This window comes from Corythoichthys intestinalis, chromosome 14 (genome assembly GCF_030265065.1).
Source record: "Corythoichthys intestinalis isolate RoL2023-P3 chromosome 14, ASM3026506v1, whole genome shotgun sequence".
Taxonomy (NCBI): Eukaryota; Metazoa; Chordata; class Actinopteri; order Syngnathiformes; family Syngnathidae; genus Corythoichthys; species Corythoichthys intestinalis.
The window spans coordinates 19,025,065-19,050,630 of record NC_080408.1 but is presented as its reverse complement, the minus strand read 5'-3'; the positions used below and the strand labels follow the sequence as shown (position 1 = coordinate 19,050,630).

The 25,566-nt window shown below is 38.5% G+C and overlaps 2 protein-coding genes across 3 annotated transcripts; both read right to left on the bottom strand.

The window, feature by feature from the left end:
- Window positions 1-2: 2 nt before the first annotated feature.
- On the bottom strand, window positions 3-9,123 carry orc2 (origin recognition complex, subunit 2). The gene is made up of 15 exons (XM_057856460.1): window positions 8,813-9,123; window positions 8,591-8,749; window positions 7,676-7,759; window positions 7,139-7,228; window positions 7,022-7,053; window positions 6,879-6,936; window positions 3,941-4,266; window positions 3,754-3,863; window positions 3,550-3,682; window positions 1,634-1,730; window positions 1,409-1,549; window positions 1,167-1,338; window positions 1,027-1,088; window positions 839-957; window positions 3-280 (listed from the first exon to the last, which is right to left on the bottom strand). Exons 1-15 carry the CDS (start codon window positions 8,880-8,882, stop codon window positions 197-199), a joined length of 1,737 nt encoding a protein of 578 aa, XP_057712443.1. The 5' UTR covers window positions 8,883-9,123; the 3' UTR covers window positions 3-196.
- A 1,190-nt stretch (window positions 9,124-10,313) lies between these two features.
- Window positions 10,314-22,345, bottom strand: zgc:162816 (uncharacterized protein LOC571260 homolog). 2 transcript variants are annotated; one of them, XM_057856504.1, is made up of 11 exons: window positions 22,246-22,345; window positions 21,811-21,958; window positions 18,582-18,711; window positions 17,203-17,353; window positions 16,929-17,109; window positions 16,327-16,445; window positions 16,119-16,245; window positions 11,553-11,595; window positions 10,963-11,025; window positions 10,789-10,894; window positions 10,314-10,717 (listed from the first exon to the last, which is right to left on the bottom strand). In XM_057856504.1, exons 2-11 carry the CDS (start codon window positions 21,954-21,956, stop codon window positions 10,557-10,559), a joined length of 1,227 nt encoding a protein of 408 aa, XP_057712487.1. In that variant the 5' UTR covers window positions 21,957-21,958; window positions 22,246-22,345; the 3' UTR covers window positions 10,314-10,556. The 2 variants fall into 2 exon arrangements, with proteins under 2 accessions (XP_057712487.1, XP_057712488.1); XM_057856505.1 differs by lacking the exon at window positions 11,553-11,595.
- Window positions 22,346-25,566: the final 3,221 nt, after the last annotated feature.

Sequence of the window (25,566 nt, the reverse complement as noted above, 5' to 3'; positions counted from 1 at the left end):
GACTTTATTAACGCGGCTTTGAGTCACATCACGCACACTTTAAAAAAATGTGCATGACTAGGTGAGGACAGATCATTAAGTCAGTTTGACTATTAAATTACCATGGACAAAGAGTTATCTAAATGCATGTTCAAATAGTATTTGACAACCTATGTTTTGTTGCTGGTGATAAACTGTGCAATTCATAGTGATCTTCTCAGTCACCTTCCTCATTTTCCAAGTAGTCCAACAGTGTGCTTGCATTCACGGCAACTAATAGGTACTCCACGCCATCTGCACCCTGGAGATTTAATAGTTTTAAACATTAATTTACTTGTACTTGACATGACTTTATGCAGATTTTTAATAAACGTATGCAGGAATAAACCCATTAACAACTCAAGATTACAGTTGCTCAAGGAAGGAATAAATGCATGGCAAAAGTGATACATTTGCAATATGAATTAAGAAAAAAAAGTATACAATGCAAAGTCAAATCGTGTCTTTATGTGAAGGCTTTTTTCGTCATCTCCCTCTACATCATATTAGTTGGTATGCAAAGTACACATTTTCTTAATTAGTATGGAGCAATTTAACACTTGCAGTATGAAATAGTTAAAAGTGCAAGGCATAACGTGAGAATGCCATCAGAAATTCAATCCCTTTACCTCAAAATGTAGTTAACTTTCACATATTCAAGTATTTAATTTTTTTTTTTTTTTTTTACATTTACCACACAGTAATTAACTTTGCTTGACACTGACATGTATTTCAAGATGTAATAAGTACAATAAAAAAATTTTTTTTTTAAAGTATAATGACAACGGAACAGGGCTTCCGGGTCTTAGAAGGAACTTACCTTGCGTGTCCGTATCAGTTTGTGGTCTTTGAACTCTGTCAACTGGGTCCTAAGTGTGAGGTCAGAGTTCACCAAGAACGACTCGCGACAACGCTGGTAAAAATCTTGGAATGACAATCCTGAACAAACAAAAAATAAGAATAACAAAATATTTAAAAGTGAACTTTTGAAACATTGAATGTGTGTACCTGTATATGAAGGATTGTCTTTGTTTTCCAGCTGAAATTTCACAAGTAGTTTGAAAATTCCTCTAGGAAAAAAAAATATTCACTGTAAAACCTCCCACATCGGCTTTGCTCAGAAATGTAATCATGGCAGACAAAGGTACCGTGCATTTGGGGTCAAGCTGCGAAGGACATGTGTAAGAGAGGACAGAGCCAGAGCCCCTGTTTGCTGCACCAGCAGAGAATTTTCATAAGATGTCTCCTCTGTGTAGTGCTTAAATGTTACACACTCCCACCACACCCAATTAAATTGGCTCTGTTTGAACTGGTCCCACACTGAGAAGATACAGAAAGCATATGTAAACTGGATAGCAGGTGGATAAATAAACGGTCGCTCAATACTAACCGAGAGGAGCGTTGATGTGGTCAATAGTAGCCACCAAGTGAATGTTGGGCAGTGAAGCCAGCTGTCCCAGGGCACTCTGAGTCTTCTCTCCTCGCAGCATTGGTCCATCAATATTATTGATTAACAAGTAGACATGGCGATCTGGGCCCATTTCATGGTTAAACTTATACAAAATCTACAAATGCTCAGATGAGGTTAATGAGAAAAGACATGACATTTACTTACCGTTCTTAAGGGTTTGTGAGATGTACTGAATTTGGTCAGATGGTGTTCGGAAACTCCCCTGGTGCTCAAGAACCTCACATATCAAAGTGTTCAAGATCTGCAATCCCAGTGTGATACCATATATTGAATGACAATGCCAATTAATCATGCTTGATTTATAAACAAGTATCATATAGATTAGGGATGTCCCCATCACATATTTTTGCATGGAAGTCCGAGTCACATGATTTTGAGAATTTGCTAATACAGAGTCCTCGGAAATGTATTAAGTATGAAAAAAAAAAAAAGACATCCAAATTCCCCCTCCCCCAATTAAACAAAGCTATTCCAACATTTTACCCATCTAAAAGGATTATTAGTATGGCAGTAGTTTCAAAGAATCGAGAGAGAGAGAAAAAAATCCTTTTTTGCAAACCAGTTGCGCAGGACAAAATAAAGTTGCACACAAATCACATTAAATATTTAGTTTTACATCATAAACGTATATAAAAAAATAAAGTTGGAAACCCAATGTGATAAACTGAGCAGTTTTGTGATTTTCCCGACTTTTTTTGCTGGTGCTGGAAATTTTCGTTCAGCAAAATTCATTTCAATTCTGTAAATTCAGTAGGGGTGCATGATATCCATTTTTGGAAACCGATACCGATATCGATAACTTCCTGCTTCTCAAGGCCGATACCGATACGATAACCGATAATAAATATATAATTTTTCAATGTATATTCATCTGAGTTTTTGAACACCTGTTGGTCAAAAATACTAGTGGTTGATTCAGCATAGATTTGCCTTTGACTGAACCAGAATTTTCATGATGACATAAACCTTATTATAATGAACAAAACAAAGACAAGAACAGTTTTGAATTCAAATAAAGTGCCCATATTATTTTTTTCAAATAAAAACAATTTAAGTCAATCACAATCAATGAGCACTGATCCAAAACAAAGCCAACAGGTATTGTGCTTTGTCAGCAGATACAACATTTGGTGAGGCAGACATTTGCTAATTGCCATTGTAAGGTTTATAACTCAGTGAAGGAAAAATACGGCCTCTAGAACAGTAACAAAACTTTGCATACTGGCAAAACAGGAGTGGAAACAAACGCACACATCCCAATCCACCAACACCACGCCAAAAATATTATTGATAGGCCAGATAATATATGTTATCGGATTTATTGGGATGACGTCATAATTCCTATTATCGGACCGATAATTATCGCGCACCTCTAAAATTCAGTATATAGTATAAAACGTACTGTATATATACTTTTCTTTGCAATATTCATATACCTCTGAACTTATAGTTACAGTAACCCGTTATTGATTCACTGCCTTTGTTATAGACATCAAAGCCATTATAATTGGGAAGGCTGGCAGTGGGTGATTCTTTTTTTATTGCCTTTGACTGCTATAGACGTCCAATCTAATGTGACGGGGGGCTGACAGTGATTGTTCGATTGCCGCCAATGTCTATTGCCGTCAATAGCAGCAAATGTGTTAATATTAACAACTAAAAAAAACACATTTTTTATTGTACCCGATTCTGATCCTCTTAAAATGACGTGATTGGGCTCAGTGTCCAATCACTTGATCGGATGAAGGACATCCCTATTGTAGATCATAGTGTAGTTGCCCGACCGATCCAAAAAGTTGCTGCAGTGGGTGCAGGTTTTCATTCAAACCGATAAAGAGGACACCTTTTCACCAATCTGAGGTCTTACAAGTGTTATCAGTTGATTGTAGCCAGGTAGTGCTGGTTTCAGCAGAAATCTCATTGGTTAAACTGTCTGTGCTGGATCTGTTGGAATGCAAACCTGCACCTACTCTGGAATCGGTTGGGAACCTATGATGTGAATCATTTATAATTTTTTTTCTTTGTGATTTAGTTGTGTAAAAATGTGAGTGTTGACTCACCGATTTCAGTGTAATGGAAGGGAAGAATCCGTTTATCACAAGATGTATCTCTTGAGACAAGTAAGAAGAACGAAATTCCTCCAGCAGCTCTATCTTGCTTCCCAAACCGTACAGCAGCACACTGAATCCCAACCTATATACAAGCACACGGTTTTTTTCCCCCCAAAAGGCAAAAACAACAGTAAAAAAAATGGACTCACTCACTGTAACTGTAACATCCATTTGCTAAAGTGCATTTTGTGTTTGTTATGGAGTTGCTGGATCTCTCTGATGTAGCAGGAAGGTTTTTCTTCTAAGAGTTGGAAAAGTCTCTCCTACATGCCAAGCAAATGGTTACTACGTTGGAAAAGTATCGAAGGTATTGCAAATGCATTACTGTCCATATACGCACCCGGTCTAGTTTTGGTGTGTGTAAACGATCCAGCGTGCGATCTGATGTCAAGACCTTTGAGCTGCCATGGGCCTCGAAATACTCTTCAACCATTGCAGTTTGGGCGATTGGTTCGGGAGTGCGCTTGCCCTTTTTGCCAGGGGTCTTGTAAAGTGCTGCTGATAAACCTTTACAAGGCGTTTTTGGGGTCTTGTTCTCTCGGTCATCTTTCTTCACTTTCTGCTCTTCATCAACAATGACTTCATCATCATCATTTCCTTCTTCTTCCTCTTCCCCAGAGTCAGAGGGTGAAAGCTCACTGTCGCTGTCTGATCGAAGACTGGGAGCTGAACATTGTCAACAAGTTAACGTTTTATGATCATTGCATAGCAATGGCTTTTACTGTTCAGTACAATACAGTGGTACATTGACTTATGAGTTAGAAAGGTTCCATGATAAAATTAACTCAAAACAGTTTTCTGAAATCAAATGTATCAATTGAAATGAAAATTGGAACTTCTTCCTTAATAAAAAAGTAAGAAAAATCCTGGAAAAACTAGTACGTCTGGGTACTCATAAGCAGTGTTGTTAATAACAACATTATTTTCCACACGGGGTTCCCCAGGGATCTGTTCTCGACCCGCTTTTATTTTCTCTTTATTTATTGCCACTTGGTTCTGTTTTTAGGAAACATGGTGTTTTATTTCATTTGTATGCTGATGACTGTCAGATTTATTTTCCAATGGCGCAAAATGGCACTTTTTGTCAACTCATTGAATGCCTCAACGATATAAAGTCGTAGCTTTCACTTAATTTTTGAAGTTTGAATGAAAGCAAGACTGAAGTCATGGTGTTCGGACCAAGTAGCCAGGCCTGCCTGAATGTTGACCTCGGTTCATTGTCTCCGTTTCTTAAGGACTATGTCAAAAATCTGGGGGTCAAATTTGATTCTGATTTAAAATTTGAGAAGCAGATTTCTTGTGTTGTACTGGACTGTTTTTATCAGCTTCGCCAGATTGCTAAGGTGAAATCTATTGTTTCACGCTCTGATTTGGAGAAATTGATTCATGCTTTTGTCATAACTCGGCTGGATTATGGTAATTCTTATATGCAGGCGTCGGTAAGGCTGCACTGGCCCATCTGTAACTTGTACAAAACTCTGCTGCTCGACTCCTAACTAGAACCTGCAGGCGCGAACATATCACCCCGATTTTAGCATCTCTTCACTGGCTCCCAGTACATTACCGGATAAATTTTAAGATATTATTTGTTTTTAAATATTTTGAATAATCTTGCGCCGCCATATCTGTCAGAACTGCTTCAGCCTTACAGTCCAACCAGAACCCTCAGATCAGCTGACCACCTTTCCGAAGTCCGGAGATCAAGGCTGAAGCTTAGTGGTGACCATGCATTAGCGAAGATGGCGCCCAGACAGTGGAACCAATTACCACTTACTATTAGACAGGCCCCTTCACTTACGGATTTCAAATCACCCCTTAAAACATTTTGTTTTTCTTCAGCTTTAAATGTGCAATGACTGTTTATGACCTCGTCTTTTATTAATTTTATTTTTTTATGTGTTTCTTTATTTTTGAATGTTAACTTAATTTGCTGTTTTATGGTATGTAAAGCACTTTGGACTCCTTTGCGGATTTTTTATATGTGCTATATAAATAAAGTTGATTGATTTTTTTCAGTAGTGAATAATCTAATTTATTACTTTAATCATCTTTGCAACGCAATTACCGTTACTGAGGATGTGAAGGGGCGCATTGCTGCCTTACTTCACACAGCTCACAACTGCCTGGGAGAGAAGTGCAGAGCGGGAGGAGGGAAGGGGGTCGTGACGCCGTTGCAAACGCAATGATGATTGGCTCGGAGCATTAGCATAGCATTCGCGTTAGCATTAGCATTTATCGTGGCGAGCGTAATCTTAAACGGGCGACTTAATAATAATAACTAAATAATGATAATAATTTGTTTTTATTTTAAAATGACCAAAAAAAGAGTCACTTGCCCTCAACCTTTCATGAATGACGTATCCATGAACCTTGTGTGGTGGTTTTTAATCAAAACAACTTGAGCAAAGACAGAAGAAGCAGGAGATTAGGAGGCTCACTTGCATATTGAAAAATATATCTATCTATCTACAATTTAGGGGTGCAACAATACAAACAAGTCAGTGGGTTAAGTACAACAAGAAAAACAACTCTTATAAAGATGAAATTTTAAAATATAAAAATAAAAAGTAACTTTTTTTTTTTTTTTTTTTTTTTTAAATAAAAATCAGTTCAATTCAATCAGTTAATATAAAGATCTTTGATGTCAAAGATGTTCCAGAATGTATAATGTAAATACGTGTAGAACATGAAAAGTAATACGTTACTTTGCTGAGTAATTACTCTTACAATCAGGTACCTGAGTTACCAACTTCATTACTTTTTGGGAGAAATAATTTGTTACCAACTGATTACTTTTTAAAAGTGAGATTAACAACACTGCTCATAAATCAGGGTCCCACTTAAAGGGTCAGGCAACACCTTTATCATGTGCATCCCTGTGGAAATAATCTTGTTTATTTAATTGAAATAACATTTTTTTTCTGAAGAGTATCAGTGAATAAAAAAGGCAAATAAAAGCCAGTACTGACATTTTTCAATGCGGGTACTATTTTAGTTTATTAAATGAGAGAATCCCAGATTGCCCACCCTTCTTCTTGACATCATTAATACTCATTATCACATCCAACTGTGCTCGAGTCTACTAGTGTGTTTGTGCGGTTATATCGGACGTCACAAAAGGACTGTGCTCGCAATCGGTGTCATTTTTTTGCATTATGCTTTATTTTCGCTAATATCAGAGGTCTAAGAAATTTGCAATTTGCAGAAATACTTTGAGTAACCATGTTTAACATGAAGGTCATTTATACTGGGATCGTGAATGCCCTTATTACACTTACTTGTCATTCTCTTCCTTAGCCTGTGGGGTGTTGTAGAGACAAACTGCACCCTTTTGCGCTGTTAAAAAAAGAAGGAAATGGTAAAGTGGTTGCCCTCATTAGTGGTGTATGAATTGCTAAGAAAAAATGACAGCAAGGCTTACCCTCTGGGGTGTTCGGTTTTCACCTCTCTGGTCTACATAAGAAGAGAGCGTGCACTGAGGGGGCTTGTTGAAAAAAGTATAATACAAAGTCATACAGCTCTGAGAGGGTGGACTTACTGCGACGTGTCCGAGTGGGCGTGGATGCTTCATTGTTAGAAGTACTACTAAAGCTCACACTTTTCCCTGGGGTCCGTGCCAACTCATTTGCTTTGGATCACAAAACATAAAAGTTAATGCTAATGAGTTATGACATTTGACAATGACATTCGCGATAGATAGGGTGAGCATAATTAAGCTTTGTGCAAAATTGATTATGTTCTTACTTGCAGACAATTCCCATACTGATAGCTACGTATGAACTGATATGAATGATGGGAAAGTAAATCAAATCAATTAGAAAATGAACAAGCTTCATCTTCATGTCCCAAAAATATTAAATAGGGTGACAGTTATCAGATCTAACTCCAAGTATGAATTGCATTTTATATTTGAAAAAAAAAAAAATGCAACTGGAATTAACCAAAGGAAATTTTCTGACATTGATTAAAGTTTAATACAAATATATATACTGTATATGTTTGATCACATTAAGGCTTCCTATGCCGAACAAATATTACTTGTGCCACATCCTAACATTTTACAGGAAAAACTCACCAGTCTGCGCTAGGCTGTGGCCCCGTTTGCTCTTCTGAAAAGTGAAAATAGCCGATCCTGCAACTCTAGATGTATCCTCGTCATCTTTAACGAAAAGCACACATTTTAGGTGAAAGGTACTGAATAAAAACAACTAATCGATACATCTGTTGAGTAAAAACAACAACAATCTGGATTATTTAAAAGATATCATTTCCATTGTCGATCTCCACACTAACACACTTTTATTGATATGTTATAAAAAGGCAAAATGGAAAACTCTTAACCCATCGCCCAGCAGTTATGAGGTTAGCAGTTCAGATTTCAACCTGCATTTTTATGGGTTGGTCGTGGTGTGGCGGCCTCCAGTCAGCTTTTAAAAACTCAATATTCTCTCATAGCAACAATTTTTAAAGCCAAGTATCTTACCGTGTAACCGCTACCATAATAGACCCTATGAGAGGGTCATTATGACCATGTACTGTAGGTGACACAGTTTGTAAAACATACTTTACATATGCTGAAAATACATCAATATTTTGTCACATTCCGGAGGTTATGTTTGTAAAGCGGCTTATGTTGAAAAGAACAGCAACAATTTGTCAAATTTAACTACAATGTTTAAAAACATGGTGGGAGTATTTTCATGTAACATTTTTGCACATTTACAACAATATTTAGTTACAATCTAATTTTTTAATGGGTATCCCAAACAAATTTGTAAATTTAAAGCATTTTACATGATTGTTTTAATGTTCAATGTAATAGTGCAAGTACTTATTGAGGTGGTATTTGCTGTTAAAAAAAAAAAAGTTATCGAATCGTTGAAATAGACAATTTTAACAAATCTTTGATTGAATACCCTTCTTAAAAACATTTGCACGTTTTTTTTGTTTTTTTTTTTTAAAGCAGTGTATCATAACATTCTACATTTACCTTCTGCACTGTCTGCACAAAAAGCGTGAACGTAATTCTGCTCATCGTGGACGCCATTTTCATCTCCTTCCATCACTTGTGAATCATCTCTTGCTCGCGGTCCCACCGGTTTCTTAAAGGTGACCATCTTCTGTATTGCTCCAGCACTGCTCTGCAACTCTGGAACAGTAGTAATAGTCAGAATGACGGGGGGAAAAAACGAAATCAACCTTAAATACATACCCTCCTGTTTGTCGACGATGTGCTCCAGAACATCTCCATCCCCGACGAACTTTACCTCCAACACGCTCATGACTTCAGGAATAGAGGTGACCAGTAACCAGACGATATGTCTTAACGTCAAGCAGAAGCATCGAGGTACAACCACGTGTTGCACTCGATTGATACGAACACTATAGAGTAGGTGACCTCTAAGGTAAGCGTAACGGAATTAACATAACCTTCAGAAACCGTAAATATTGACGGAGAAAAAAGGGAAAACACGCTAACCGTGTGGTGTGACAACTTTCCGCGCCATCATGCTGAATTTTTAAACCACGTGACATGTGAAAGCTCACATATTGACCAATGGAAACGTACATTTGAGAAAAACAACATTTCCCAGAATACACTTCAGCGTAGTGCTGCATTCGCGAAAACATGTAAAATATGGATAAAGACTTAGTACAGTATTTTGATTTTTTTTTTTTAATTTAGCATTAACGATTAATATACGATACAATGACTTTCCTAGTGATTCACAAGTGATATACGGGCTCTTTCTACACATAAAAAAACCCGAACTGAAATATATGAATACAAATTTCATTCAAAACATTAAATGATGATCAGATTTCATCCGTTTAGTTTGATGTAATGAATCATAGTGAGACACATTCCCCCCCCCTCTCAATCTTATTGCCTTAAATTTCTCATATATTATCTTTTACATTGCTGTAAAGCACGTTGTGTAAGGGTTATATAAACCAATTTGATTGCTTGATACAATAACTGTTAACTTATAGCCTACTCAGGGGCGGAGCATGGGGGGTGGGTGCTGGCGGTGCGGTCGTACAGGGCCTCCAGGGGGCACGATTTGCCTTTTGCAGGCGTTAATGGAACATAGGCTTGGCAGGGTGAGAGGATGGTCTAAAAGGATCAAGATGTGTGAAGCTATAATATAGTATTTAATTGTTAAAATATCTTGCATGAGCAAAAAAAAAGTAAAAAGGCTAATTCGGCTAATGCTAGCTGAAAATAAATGAATGAACAGAGAAACCACAGCTGTATATTTTTTCAGAATGGGGGAGACTTTGTAAACAACCGCAGCTGTTGGTGTCTAAGTTGGCATAGGGCAGCAAATTCACCACAAATATTTCTTCTTGCTGACAGTATCCTCTCCTAGATACTGTAAGGGCAGTTGAGGCAAGTGTTGTTTTTCGTTCAGGTATTTTTTTAATTTTATTTTTTAAAATTTCCTTTAAGTCCTAACGACCTTAACCAAACAATCAATATCTCAACTGCAGTTTACTTAACCAATCTGTATTTACCCAGTATTGTTTTCAACTTGTGCAATTATCCAGAGGTTGAAAATGTAGTAAATTTGAAAAAAGTAACAAGCCTATCTAGACAAAGTAAGGAGTTGAAATAACAAAAGCCAAACTTTACACGACATCCATGTTAACGCAAAGAGATGTTACGCTAGCAAGCAGAAGAAATACAATAAAATGTCAACACGCACAGGAGTCAAAAGTTCTTTTTATTTTTGTTCATAAAGTATATCCATTAGAACTGATACACACTATATAGCGCGTGATAAAATGTTTAAGTCATTGTTTTGCAATTGGCCTTTACTTGCATTTTACACTCACATATTTACAAGTAGATATTCTACTGCACTATCTAACATAACAAAATCAAACCAAAAGCCATGGTCATTTAGACATTTGCAATGCCTGAATTACTTTGTTAGTAAACAAGAACTACATTATCTACATGTATCTGCTAGCAAATTACTATACAGGTTAACTATTGCAAGTATCCGATATTTACATCTGTTCACCATCCACGTGTTGGTTTCCACTTGCCCGTGAGAATGCCCTCTGAGTGCACATGATACACAGGATGCATCGCTGCTGTTGCACATGACTGCAAAAGAGCAGAGACCGTGACACAAGAGGAAAACTCACAAAAACATAGTCCTACACTAGATTACTGACATGGTATGGAATCAGTGTGAGCAGAGAACCCAGTGGGTACATGCTGTAATCCAGCTTTCCTGAAAGGGGCTCCACTCTTCCATGCTCCTGAGTCATGGACAACAGTCTGCGCAAAAACATTAATGATCAGGTACACTGATGTTCGTAATTAAGGCATTCATTATATATAATTACTTGAGGTCCGGATGCCCTTCGATTACAGCATATCCGGTTGGAAGTTTCCCAGCACCATCCAAACTTGAATTGAAAGCAAACCAAAACATAAACCAAAGAAGTTAACAAACACTGAAATTAAAATTGAATTTAAAGGTCTTGTAAAACAACTGTTATAATTTATTTCCAAAGAGGCCTACATGAAATACGTTTGAAGATCAGTGCTGAAAACGTGCAACGAATTTGGGCGAGCCTAAAAGAGGGACTGTTGACAGCAGCAACAATTGACTTTTCTTTTACATATTGATGTTTACTTACATTTTACAAAATTTTTTAAGTAAAGCACTAAGGATTGTTACATGGATTACACCCTACTTCTCCAAAATGTATTTTTTGAAAACAAAATAAATATGAAATATTTTACTGATACAGGGGTTAACCCCCCCCCCCCAAAAGTTGGCCAGAAATCCCCCAAAGTGGCCAAACACTGAATGGAGAACCTGGCAATCAATATAGCGTACATAGTTTTATTGAGTTCATTTTCTCTACACTTATAGATTAGTTTAATTTTTCTTTTATCCCAGACAATTGTTTTAGGTTGTATTAATTACCTGACATGTTTTGGCGACTACTTCTGCCTTCATCAGAGTGTCACTGGTGTGGGAGGAGTGTAAGGAGGAGACAGCAATAAGACAAACAGGGGCAATAAAAGAACAAGCACAACAGTAACATCACAAGTCAGCCATCACCGATCACTGCAAAAGGGAAAACCACATTATGGACTGGGAAAAGGCCAGAGTCGTCTGAACCGAAGAAAACAAACATCAGTGCTGGATCAGGGAGGCCACTGAAATCCGCAAGCAGTCCCCGAGGACCATCAACAGGGATGAGGGGGCTTACATGCTCTCTACTACCTGGACCAGCATCCTGCAAGAGTGAATGGTCAGCAGAGGGCGTGACTCGCCTGTCAAATCTGACAGCTGAATCACGCCTTCATCCATCAGCTGATAAAGACGCGTCACACCAACACCAGTAACACTCTCATGAAGGCGGAAGTAGTTGCCGAAACATATCAGGTAATTAAAACCTAAAACAATTGTCTGGGATAAAAGAAAATTTGTAAACAGCGGCATTGGCACTCGGAAGCAATTGGCACACTATGCGGATGGCGCAAACGCCAATGGTGTTTCGTGTGCACCAGGCAAAAAGGACTTTTCAGACGAGCAGTAGCAGTGCGCATCTTCTGGCACTGAAACCCATTCATTGTGAATGTGGGAGGGGCCATTCCATAAATGCACTTTCTTGAGGTTTCCCTAGCTTTTGGACACCTGAAAAGTGACTCTCATCTCCAAACTCTAACCAAAACTAGTATAGCCCTTTTCACAGCTGGTATAATCTTACCTTACTCCTTAAAATAAAGAAAGTTGTAGCTTCCTTGAAATGTAATATGTAAAGATACACGATAATATCGGTCGCCGATAATTATCGGCCGATAATGGCAATTATGACGTCACACAGATAATCCAGATAATAAAAAAATTCCACCGATAATGCAATCCGATAATTATATACTTGATTTAGCCTCCAAATGTGCGCAACCGAAGAATTCAGCACGCCGCCTCCTCAACCCCTCCCCTCTCTGAAGCCCCTGAGGGAGGAGGGGTTGAAGAGGCGGAGTTACACGACAAGAAATAGTTGAATATTATGGCGGCTGTTACTAAAAAAACGACGCTCTCGCCATCTGCGAAACATGTACCCCAGAAGTTCCACGAGGCCGAAAGAAAGCGTCCTCATTCAAAACCACTAACCCAGCATTCATTTAAAACTGCATCACAAAGATTTTTGGAACGAATACGAGGCTGCTGCTAGTGGGAATGCTAAAGTTATTGTAAACACAAGCTAAACTACGGGGCTTGTGACAATACAGAGTCGGGTTGTTTGGGAAAGCAGCCCAAGCTGGGTGGTAAACTCGCATCTAAGGCTGAAACACCGGCACGACTGGAGACTGATACTCTGCAAGTAGCTGTCTTCCGACGGAGCCCGTCGCTCTGGCTGGTCCGGCAGGCCGCTCGGCGGGGCGGGCAGAGCCTGGTTCCCCGGCTTCAGGACCTCCGGCGAACACCCCGGTTTCTCGAGCGTTCCCCCACGGCGTGCGAGCAGAGCCAGGCCCCGAATACGCCGCGGCGAACAGGCCGGTGTGGGCGGATTATCCGGTACGAACGTAGCCGCCGAGACGAGACACGATTTTTTTTTTTTTTTAACCGAAATGACCCGAGAGCCAAAGCCCTACGACCACCATTCTTCATGAAAAACATGCCAATCACATTTTCACCACTGATATTTGTAAAAGTGATGTCCAGTGAGCAAGTTTATCATGACGGCACAGTGGTTAGATGATAATTTAAACATGGAGAAAACGAAGTCAGCCAGTCAATAATGCATTCAGTATGTAAAATGACGAGCGGTCAGATGATTTTGTAACGCTGCCTTTATTTTCGGCTTAACAAAACTCAGGCACAAAACAACACGCACGGAGATGCGACCTCAAACTCCATCCAAATAGTACTGCCGTGTATCAGTTTAGCTGCTGTAAAGCACATGTCGTGAGTGCCGCAAATGTAAACAAAGCGCTGCAGAATGGATACATGACATCTCGCTCTTCGAGTTAATCATTTTCACAGTGCGCAATAAAGTATATAACATTAGCAATCACTTCTCAAATTAATTTAACGTATTTGTCTGCTCAATTACAGTCACAGTAGATAATCAAAACTTATTGGCACTTATTAACACTCATCAATTTAAATATGCACATTCCTGTTGTAATGAAATAACAATAACATTCTGTAGCCACAAATATTATTTAAAAAAAGTTTTTTTTTTGTAGGATTAAGTATAATAGTGTATTGCTTAAAATAAGGCTGGTAAGATTATTTTCAGCTAGCTATTTTTCTTCCAAGAAATCTGAGAAATACACTTAAAGGGCTGGCAGATAATTTCACTTATTTCTAATAGATTTACACTTATAAAACTGACTAGTTTTAAGGAGGTGTGTTTTGCAGTGTATTAATGTTATATATGTTAGGAATGGCTTACTTTTAAAGGCATTTTTGTGCAATTTAGGTATTTACTCTGTAAGTAATTGTTGCCAAAAGTTTACCATTACACAATGTCAGACAATCTGTCATTATTTAGATGTTGGAATTGAATACTTGTTCGTATTTTATGTTGAAAAAAAGAGCGATAAATCATATTTTTGCAAAGTAATATTTTCTTTTGTGTATACTTTAAAATTTTACATAAATCTTTTAATAGAATTATCGGCTTGACATTATCGGTTATCGGTTGGAATGAGGAGGAAATTATCGGTTATCGTTATCGGTTGAAAAATGTATTATCGTGCATCACTAGTAATATGTTTATCGAATGGCCCCGTAAAATGGCCGATGAGTCAGACTGACGTCATAATGGGTAACTGTGGTCACAAGGCGCTCAAAGTATACAGTGGGGCAAGTAAGTATTTAGTCAACCACTAATTGTGCAAGTTCTCCCGCTTGAAAATATTAGAGAGGCCTGTAATTGTCAACATGGGTAAACCTCAACCATGAGAGACAGAATGTGGGGAAAAAAACAGAAAATCAAATTGTTTGATTTTTAAATATACTTTCAACCCCCTCCACATGTTTTCGATGGGGTTGGGATCTGGAGACTGGCTAGGCCACTCTGGCAGTGTGTTTGGGATCATTGTCATGCTGAAAGACCCATCCACGTCTCATCTTCAATACCCTTGCTGATGGACAGAGATTTTCACTCAAAATCTCTCGATACATGGCCCCATTCATTCTTTCCTTTACACAGATCAGTCGTCCTGGTCCCTTTGCAGAAAAACAGCCTCAAAGCATGATGTTTCCACCCCCTTGCTTCACATTGGGTATGGTGTTCTTCCGATGCAATTCAGTGTTCTTTCTCCTCCAAACACGAGAATCTGTGTTTCTACCAAAAAGTTCTATTTTGGTTTCATATGACCATAAAACATTCTCCCAGTCCTCTTCTGGATAATCCCAATGCTCTCTAGCGAACCGCAGACGGGCCTGGACGTGTACTGGCTTCAGCAGGGTGACACGTCTGGCAGTGCAGGATTTGAGTCCCTGGCGGTGCATTGTTAATGATAGTAGCCTTTCTTACTGTGGTCCCAGCTCTCTGTAGGTCATTCACTAGGTCCCCCCGTGTGGTTCTGGGATTTTTGCTCACCGTTCTTGTTATCATTTTGACACCACGAGGTGAGATCTTGCATGTAGCCCCAGATCGAGGGAGATTATCAGCAGTCTTGTATGGCTTCCATTTTCTAATAATTGCTCCCACAGTTGATTTCTTTACACTAAGCGTTTTACCTATTGCAGATTCAGTCTTCCAAGCCTGGTGCAGGTCTTTAATTTTGTCTGGTGTCTTTCGACCACTCTTTGGTTTTGGCCATAGTGAAGTATGGAGTGCAACTGACTGAGTTTGTGGACAGTTGTCTTTTATACCGATAGTGAGTTAAAACAGGTGCCATTAATACAGGTAATGAGTGGAGCCTCGTTAGAAGAAGTTAGACCTCTTTGACAGCCAGAAATCTTGTAGGTGACCAAATACTTATTTTCCATTCTAATTTGGACATACATTCTTTAAAAATCAAACAATGTGATTTTCTGTTTTTTTTTTCCCACATTCTGTCTCTCATGGTTGAGGTTTACCCATGTTGACAATTACAGGCCTCCCTAATCGTTTCAAGTAGGAGAATTTGCACAGTTGGTGGTTGACTAAATACTTATTTGCCCCACTGTAAATGCGCTGCACGTGTCATTTCCACCCATCTAAAGTTAAAAGATGTTCACAATATTATATTGACGGCATGCTAACGTACTGTACCTATCGTTACATACCTCTAATCAATACCTATTGATAGTTAATTTGTTAGTCTCGCTTATCTGAGGAAACTATTGATAGCATTAGGCTAATAGGTGCACACTATTATGGTACTGCTGGCTAAATTTTTCAGATGAGCTTATTGAAATATTTCAGAAGAGCAAGATGAGATGAGGCCAGTCGGCTATCAGTTTTTTCCTGGCGCAGCCACACTGGTAATGGTGAGTGTTTTTGGTTTTAGGGTCCTGCATTAGCCGAATTACAGGATTTACCTTAACCCAGTCCAACCACAGTCAATCAGTAGCTGGTTCCTGTGAGGACAGTGGCCAATGACTCTTGTTAAAACCCGCACAGCAATGTCTTCCACGCTGCATGAGCCAATGATAGACTGCTGAACATCTACAGAAGAAGCAAGTAATGCAATTTGACCGCACATGATTTAGGGGAATTGGGCCTCACGCAAAATGCAGGCGCACATACCATAGAAGACATAGTTTCCTGGATGCACCTCGCTAAGTTGTGCCATGTCTTGGCCTGGGTGACTACAGGAGGGTGTGGAGCCAATGCTGGACTTGCAGGTGATGCCAGCAATCTTTAACCTAACAAAATAAATAAGTTACCAACATGTGAAGGCGGTCAGCAAGGCCTTCTTTAAAGGCTTGAATACTATCAGCAGCACTGAAATACCATTTTAAGATCTAAATTTTAATATTACAGTATATACAGTAATAAATGTTTATAGTCCAATCAGATTTCAGGATCTGTTGCCAGGGTCAGCTGATGACATTAACGTTTTTCTGGCCTTTGACTGGCTGCTGGTCAGAGCAAAACCTGTTATATTTAACTTCAATTTTTAGAACAAGTGTGTTGCCTTCTACATAACATAATAAAAAAAAAATGCATGTAGTAATGTAACAGATAGATGGACTCTAAGGCTAGTACATTTAACTCACAGGGCATAATGACCAATTCGGAATTTTTGTTAATTGTGATGACCACTGTAACACGTGTCGTCGTGTGTTGCAGTATTTACGGACGTAGGTCAGCTTGCTATAATATCAATAAATTTGTTCTTGATTCACTTTTCCATGAACTGCAGAGTAAATCTGGTGGTGTCCTTCGCAACAGTCTGAATTTCCTGGACTCCTCTGCAGTTATAGGTGTTTCCACAGTGAGCATAAACTCCAGTTAGCTGCACACCTGCCGCTTCAGCAATGGATTGCGCCAGTCTGAGCGCCTCAGGTTCTGAATGCAGGATGCCGGCTACAATAAATGAATACAATCATGAGCTGTCATTTTGACTCTGGATAACGTTTTCTGTCAGCCCTATATTGATGTTCTTGAATGCTTGCTTACCTCTGCCATTGCCACAGTCTAGTTTCAACCAGACATGCCACAGTCGACCGCCTTTGAGTGGTCGTTTTTTGAGCTGCTCCAGAGCATCAGGATGGTCCAGTAAAACTTGAAAGAGCTCCAGTCTCTCTGACAAGATAGCACAACGCTCCACCTAGCAAATATCATATCATAAGGTGACCAAATACTAATTTTCCACCATGATTTACAAATTAATTATTTTAAAATCAAACAATGTGATTTTCTGTTTTTTTTCTCTCTCCCCACATTCTGTCTCTCATGGTTGAGGTTTACCCATGTTGACAATTACAGGCCTCTCCAATATTTTGAAGTGGGAGAAGTTGTGCAATTAGCGGTTGACTAAATACTGATTTGCCCCACTGTATATATATGCGCAGGACCCAAGCTTGAGATGAACACCCACCCTACCAGGGGCTAATAAGGGGCGGGTGAGGGAAGACGTTTATTTTTTTGCAAACCCAAGCTTGAGATGAACACCTATCGACCCTACCAGAGGGATAAAAGGGGTGGGTGAGGGAAGAGTTTTTTTTTTTTTGTATATATGTATATACAAACACGGGTATATTTAAAAAACAGAAAACCTTTTGTAAACTAGAGGACCACTCTGAAGGTTGAGACTTCCGCCTAAGCAGCCAAATTCAAAGTATCGCCATATTTCGGACTTCTGTGACCTTTGACCCTTTCTCTTATCATATCATAGTTAAATAAGCTAAACCATCATAGCGTAATCACGAAACTCTTTTCCTGACATGTGTGATCTTTGACCTCTTCCATTTCATAATAGAAAATTTTATTTAGTAATACATATATAGATAATTCCTTTATTCGTTCTTGAGTTATCTTGAAGACAGACAAACGGAACTATATACTGTACATAACCTCTGTCTTTCGCAGGCTATCAAACGCTCAATAAGCGTTTGGGAATTGCGGACACTAATTGTTAAAGCTTTGAGATGAGAATTCTTTCCCATTCTCGATTGACAAACAATTTAGTTGCACATGAATATAGGATCAATGTTGTCATAATTTGCGCTTCAAATTCGGCAAGTAGCTTTGGACTAATGTTAGGCCAGTCAAGTACACCCCCTCTCTCACTATGTAGCAAATTTATTTGGAACATGTTGCAGAAATTAGACTATAAAAAAAGGTCGCATTTCTAACATTAGCATCTATACCAACCAACATACACTTCACAATTGCATAATGCATATACAGTACTATGTACTGTAACACATCTCATTAGCTTTATATGAATATTCTCAGTTATTTCTTATGTTTCTTCTAAAATGAACATTTTGCTGGCTTGTAACAGATTATTCTGCTTTATAATAGGATGTATGAATAGAGAGAACAGGGAAAACCTTATCAAAAGGTAGAGAGTAAGCATAGAGGATGTCATCGAATCCATGGTCAGCAAAAAAGCAGGCCTCTGCCAGGGTGGAAACCACAATGCATCGTCGTGAACCCCCCGTCATTATGTCAGCACACTCACTGGAGATAGTCACAAACAACACAAATAAGTATCTTATATGTGGCAGAGAGACTCAGTCACACCTTTCATTCACTTATTCCTTTATTTATTACGTAACGCTTATCCTCATGAGGAACGTGGGGGAGTGGGAGACTATCCCCACTAACTATTGGCAAGGAGCGAGGTACACCCAGCCAATTGCAGGTCATATATAGACAACCATTCACCAGACAATTGGACTCGAGTCACAGGGACTTGGATTCTAGTCAACTCGAGTCGCAGATTTGATGACTCCTAACTCGACTCGGACTTGAAGAAAAAAATAGACAATGAGACAATGACTCCAGACTCGACAAGCTGACTCGAAAAACTTGATTGTAGATTGGTTCCCACCTACCAATGATCTGCTTGGAACACCTTATTGCTGGTTTATTCCCGGCAGACTAGACTATATAATTTTCTTTTTTAATCTAAATTGACTTACATTGACAGTAAGGTTTCCCTTAAAGATAAACCTGAGTGCTTTGTGCGTGTGCGTGGGAACAATGGTGAAGGCCTTTACTAGGCTGTGACTCGACTCAACAACCTTTTCACTTGACGTGACTAGTCTTTAAAATTATGACTCGGCTCGATTCGACATGACCTCGTGACTAGACTTGACCAGACAAAACCTGGTGCCTCGACTCGCTATAACCTTGTGACTCAACTAGCCCAAAACAGGTAAGACTCAGTACTAGGCATGTGCTGGTTACCGGTTTCAAGGTTTACGTGGTATGAAAACATCACGGTTTCAAAACCACTAAAATTTTCAGTCATATCGTAGAACTGTATTAGTCATTTTTTTATGTCCCCAAAAATGCAGCGAGAAATGTCTTGGAGCAGCAGAGCTCACCCGTACCCCTTATGGTTTTTGCTCTGACGGTAACACTGCTGTTGGTGTTGAAAATATACCTGAGCTTATTTTAAAACCCCCTCAAAAAAGTCGCTATGGGAGTATTTCAGCTACCGAAAAGAAACAGACGGCCGCGGCATAGAGGACGAAGGACAGCCGACGTTTAGGCAACACCTCCAACATGATTTCACATTTATGTGACCATCTTCCATCACTTTGCACAAAATTTAGGGTAAGTAAACGCTGTCATGAACGTTTCCAACAAGCTATGACAGTTCACTCCAGTGTGTTTCATGTGTCTAGCGATGGTAAAACAAATACTAAAACTAAGCCTGTCGCAATATGCAATAAGTCAAATTATCGCGCGGTACATAAAAAATGAAGGTGGTAATTTTCCTGGCTGTGATTCATAGCCACATGCGTGCGTGCATACAGTTCTGCGTACTTGTGTTTGCGTGTGCTGCGTGCACTCCGCACCCGTGTGTGTTGATTGCATATGAGACTCCAGTAGCTTTCACAGATGTTTATTGGCCATCAACATGCCGTAGAATTAAAGTTCAGATATACAAAATTAGGAAACACATCAATATTAAACAATGTAAAATGTTGGCATTGCCACATTGAAACTAATGAAAAAAAGACAATGTACTAACCACTTTAGCCTACTATATTTTTTTTTTTTTACTGAGTGTAAAGCCTACAATTAGTGGCTTAGCAAAAGTACTTCCGGTGAATATTTCAAAATAAAAGCACGCCATGTTCAGATTTCTGGAGGCAATCTCACATACTTCAGATTCTGCACGAAGAATAAGATTTAGAATGACACCCATTATGAAAAATCTGACTGGCAATGATAATATGGTTTAATAAATTCAAATTTGTTAATATGCGCACTTTGCAGGACAGGATTACAGTGATTTTGGATCAAATTAAATCTTTTAACGGGCTCTAATTGGCAGGCAACAAAAATAACATTGGGTTCCTTATCCATTTCATATTCTGCACTTACCTAGCTTTAAAAATAGTCATTATATGCGTTGTGTGTGTTTTGAATATTTATAATTTTTAATATAGTTTTTGTTTAAGGATAACAATTAATTGCATTTGAATAGGTGATTTATTAGGATTTATTGTTACTATATTTGTGGTTGAATTGGTTTTAAAAAACTGGCAATAATATCGCATATCGGCAATAATTTATGAGAAAACATATCGCTTACTAAAATTTGTTATCGCGACATGCCTATCTATAACATAAGCTTGTTATTAAGACGGCTAACTACTGGTATTTTTCCTAATGGTAGAGTTTCCTCTCTACCATTAGCCTACTTTTGTAAATTCTTCTGCCATTGTAAATATCTGTTCAAAATAACATTTTCTTATTAAAATAACATTTTCATAATACAGCCTGTGGTGTGTTTTCTCTCTGGCACTTTCTGTGTTGAGACAGGGTGTGTGTGTGTGTTTGTGTGTATAATGTGTAAATAATGATACGAGTCATACACACGCGCGCTGTCTCTTGTTCGCACTCTCCATTAATATTCAACTAGCCAATATTAATAGTAGTAGTGGTATATGGTAGTAGTGGTATATAACCCAGAAAAGTCAGTGAAGTGCCTGCATTAGACAATTTAAATTTTATTTAGAAGTGTTTTTACTTTTTTCATGGAAAAAAATATTTTTGTTCTAATGTTTAGCAACTTGAGCTGTGGCTGTGGGTTTAGTCTACAAGTTCTACTTATTTCAATTTTATATAAAATATTTCAGTTATTTATTTTAACATTATATTCATGTTGATGTTCCAATATACAAATATCTTGTGATTTTTAAAAAAAATCCTGTTCAATGGGGGGAAAATAACTATACATCTCAAAATAACACATTTTAGAGCTATAATTGCAATACCGTGGTACCCTGAAACCGCGGTATTTTTGCTTAAGGTCATCATACATTCAAAATATCATAACGGTACATGCCTACTCAGGACTTGCTTTTGACTTGGATCATAGTGACTCATGCAATTGTCTGCCATTCACACAGATAAACAGAATTTTGATTGTTCAATTACTGGAACACAAAACCCACGCAAGCACGGGGAGCCAATGCAAATTCCAAATAGGAAGGCCAGAGCCTGGGATTGCACCCTTCACTTCAGAACTATGCTAACCACCTGCCCACTGTACTACCTCCAATTTCATCTGTGTATGTGTGTGCATACATTACATACATGGTTTTGTGGGTCTTCATATGTGGGCGAAGCTTAACTCCTAGCTTCTCACACTTTTCAATCATCCTCTGGGCATTTTTCTTCACTTTGTCCACATCGACCACCATAGCAGGAGTACAAAGGACTGAGAGGGGCTCCCTGTCCATTACTGGAAGATTTCCACACGCATTGCAATTACATTTCAAAACATGACTGGTTTCATATTACTAAATGGGGCATTGAGCCAAGTGATGCCCTGAATTTGGACACTTTTAGCGCATTTGAGACAATCAAACACTTTATAACAGCAAATTAGTTTTTTTATTCATTTAAATTACGAAAAGTATGCAGAGTGACAGCGTTGATTTTTTTTTCTGCCTACTGTTAAAAGTAGAGATTATGTACTACATGAGGTTACCTATTCGCACACACACGTAAAGCGGACTTTCACCTTACCTGCAAACCAAACAAGCTACTGAAGTTCGTCACCGTCACTTCCAATCCACTATCTGAAAGCTTTGCGCAGCGCACTGGAACGTGAAAACTCCTCGTCATGTGACCGCATAGATATCATATATTGTATTCAAACCTAGATGTCTTATGTGCTCTGTGAGCCAATGAGGACGGGCGTCATCGGTTATCACACCCGTGCCACATTACATTAAGTCAACCAGCGTTTACTTTGAAATAGCTATTGATTTTGAAAAAGAAAAAATCTGATTTTTGCTTTTCACGCGTTCTTTTATTCTCTTAATGAACAGAAGATGACGACACACTTATTAAAAAAACAAAAAGAAAGCAATCATCACCAAAGCTAAATACATTTGTTAAGAAAGAAACAATTAATAGCTGGCCGGCTTGGACAAATGTCTTCAAATACCCCAGGTGCCTTCGAGAAGATCTGCCCCAACTTTGTAAAGCATACACTTGTCATTATTCCAAATGCAAATAGGCAGGCCCCCATATTAACTCATGAAGTGGCTCACAAGAAAGTGGAACTTAACTCAGCAGCAATGTTATCTCCTTATGATTTTGCTTCAAAGAAGAAGATGAAAGCTGCTGTCTTACCAAATATAGTCAAAAGGACAAACAATATAGAAAAGAATGTCTCAAGTAAAATTAACAAATGTATGGGAAGAAATATGTAAAATTCAAACTGATATTCACAAGGCATGTTTTTTTCAAAAATGTCGCAGAAGCATTAAATATACTGAATACTTAGAATAATAATACCATTAAATTAATGGGGGAGGGGAGCACGGTGGAGGAGGGGTTAGCATGTCTGCCTTACAGTTCTGAGAAGTACTCTGCCTCCTGCCCGTTGTTAGCTGGGATTGGCTCCAGCAACCCTCATGAGGAAAAAGCATTCCAGAAGTTGAACGAATTAATGAATGAATAAAAGGTTGGTAATTTATTAGCAATTTTGTAATCAATCTTAATTAAAGACATTTAATTGCATAAAACTATTTGTCACAATAATATATATTTTAAATATTTTAAATAGATCTTAGTGAACGACTGGATCAAATATTCACAGGTGCGAAATGTGTTAACACTTAAGAAACGCATTAAATGAGACGTAGAGATAAAACAATATCAAATAAACAAAAAAGTATTGGCACCCCTGCAGGTCTGTCAGATAATGCTCAATTTCTCTCAGGAAATGATTGCAATTACAAATGCTTTGGTAGTAATATCTTCATTGATTTTGCTTGCAATGAAAAAACGCATAAGAGAATGAATTAAAAAAAAAAAAAATCATTATCATTTTACACAGAACTCCAAAATGGGCCGGACAAAAGTATTGGCGCCCTTTGAAAAATCATGTGATGCTTCTCTAATTTGTGTAATTATCAGCACCTTTTACTTACCTGTGGCACATAACAGGTGGTGGCAATAACTAAATCACACTTGCAGCAGGTTAAAATGGATTTAAGTTGACTCAACCTCTGTCCTGTGTCCTTGTGTGTACCACATTGAGCATGGAGAAAAGAAAGAAGACCAAAGAACTGTCTGAGGACTTGAGAAGCAAAATTGCGAGGAAGCATGGGCAATCTCAAGGCTACAAGTCAAGGCTAACCTCTCTAGATGTGGACAAAAAAGAAAATAAAAATTGACGACAGATTTCAACAAAAGACTGGGCGGATAGTGGATAAAGAACCTCGACTATCATCCAAACAAGTTCAAGCTGTCCTGCAGTCCGAGGGTACAAAGTGTTAACCCGTACTATTCGTCGGCATCTGAATGAAAGGGGACTCTATGGTAGGATACCCAGGAATACCCCACTTCTGACCAAGAGACATAAGAAAAGCCAGACTGCAGTTTGCCAAACGAAGAAAGCCCAAAACATTTTTGAAAAATGTTCTCTGGTCAGATGAGACAAAAGTAGAGCTTTTTGGGAAATGGCATCAACATAGAGCTCACAGGGAAAAAAACGAGGCCTTCAAAGAAAAGAACACGGTCCCCAAAGTCAAACATGGCGGAGATTCCCTGATGTTTTTGGGTTGCTTAGCTGCCTCTGGCACTGGACTGCTTGACCGTGTGCATGGCATTATGAAGTCTGAAAACTCCCACCAAATTTTGCAGCATAATGTGTGAGAAAACTGGGTCTCCCTCAGAGGTCATGGGTCTTCCAGCAGGACAATGACCCAAAACACACTTCAAAAAGCACTAGAAAATCATTTGAGAGAAAGCACTGGAGACTTGTGGAGAGATCTGAAAATGGCAGTTTGGAGGAAGCACCCTTCAAATCTTAGAGACCTGGAGCAGTTGGACAAAGAACGGCAAAATTCCAGCAGATCATTGTAAGAAACTCATTGATGGATACCGGAAGCGGTTGTTCGCAGTTATTTTGTCTAAAGTTTGTGCTACCAAGCATTAGGCTGAGGGTGCCAATACTTTTGTCCAACCCATTTTTTGAGTTTTGTGTAAAATGATAATGATTTGTTTTTTTTTTTCATTCTCTTTGTGTTTTTTTATTGTAAGCAAAGTCAATGAAGATAATACTACCAAAGCATTTGTAATTGCAATCATTTTCTGGGAGAAATTTAGCATTATCTGACAGAATTGCAGGGGTGCCAATTCTTTTGGCCAGCAGTGTATAGATCGCAGTTGTAGGTACTTTTAGGAGGATACATTTTTAAAGAACAAAAATAAAAAGATTGAAATTCCTTCCACATTGCAGTTAATTTATAAAAAGAACATTCTTCAGTGTGTGCGCATAATGGCTAATGGGAGGCACTTCTGAGGCACTATCATTGTTAAAGTAGCCGATCAAGAAAAAATGCATTCTTGATGTCTTTTTTATATTTATGTTTTTTTTTACATTCGACGGTTGATTCAACTTGTTTTCGGCCGTGTACAAAGAGCTGAGTAAAATGGTAAATACAAGGGCGTAGGTTTGGTCTCAATATTGGAAGGGACGATATAACAGCATAACCTGCATGTACACTTTTTGCTGGGGACGGGACCAAATAGATTGAGTGAATGGGGGTCAGGGCTACATTTCTCACCAATATCAACCTAATTAATTGATAGGCTAAATGATTAATGCAAAATAAATCTGTATTGACTTATACTAACTTTCACACTGCAATTATTTTAACAACTTAATCTGATAATTTCCCTTGTTTTGAGTGTTATAGACTAGTTAACAGATTAATGCGTCAGATTCCTCCATTTACTTTAAGTAAATGTTACTATTTGTTCTTGATAAGCCCATACATCTAAAAGTTGGTGATTTCTCACCTAATTCAAGGAAAATGCTTTCAAATAGGG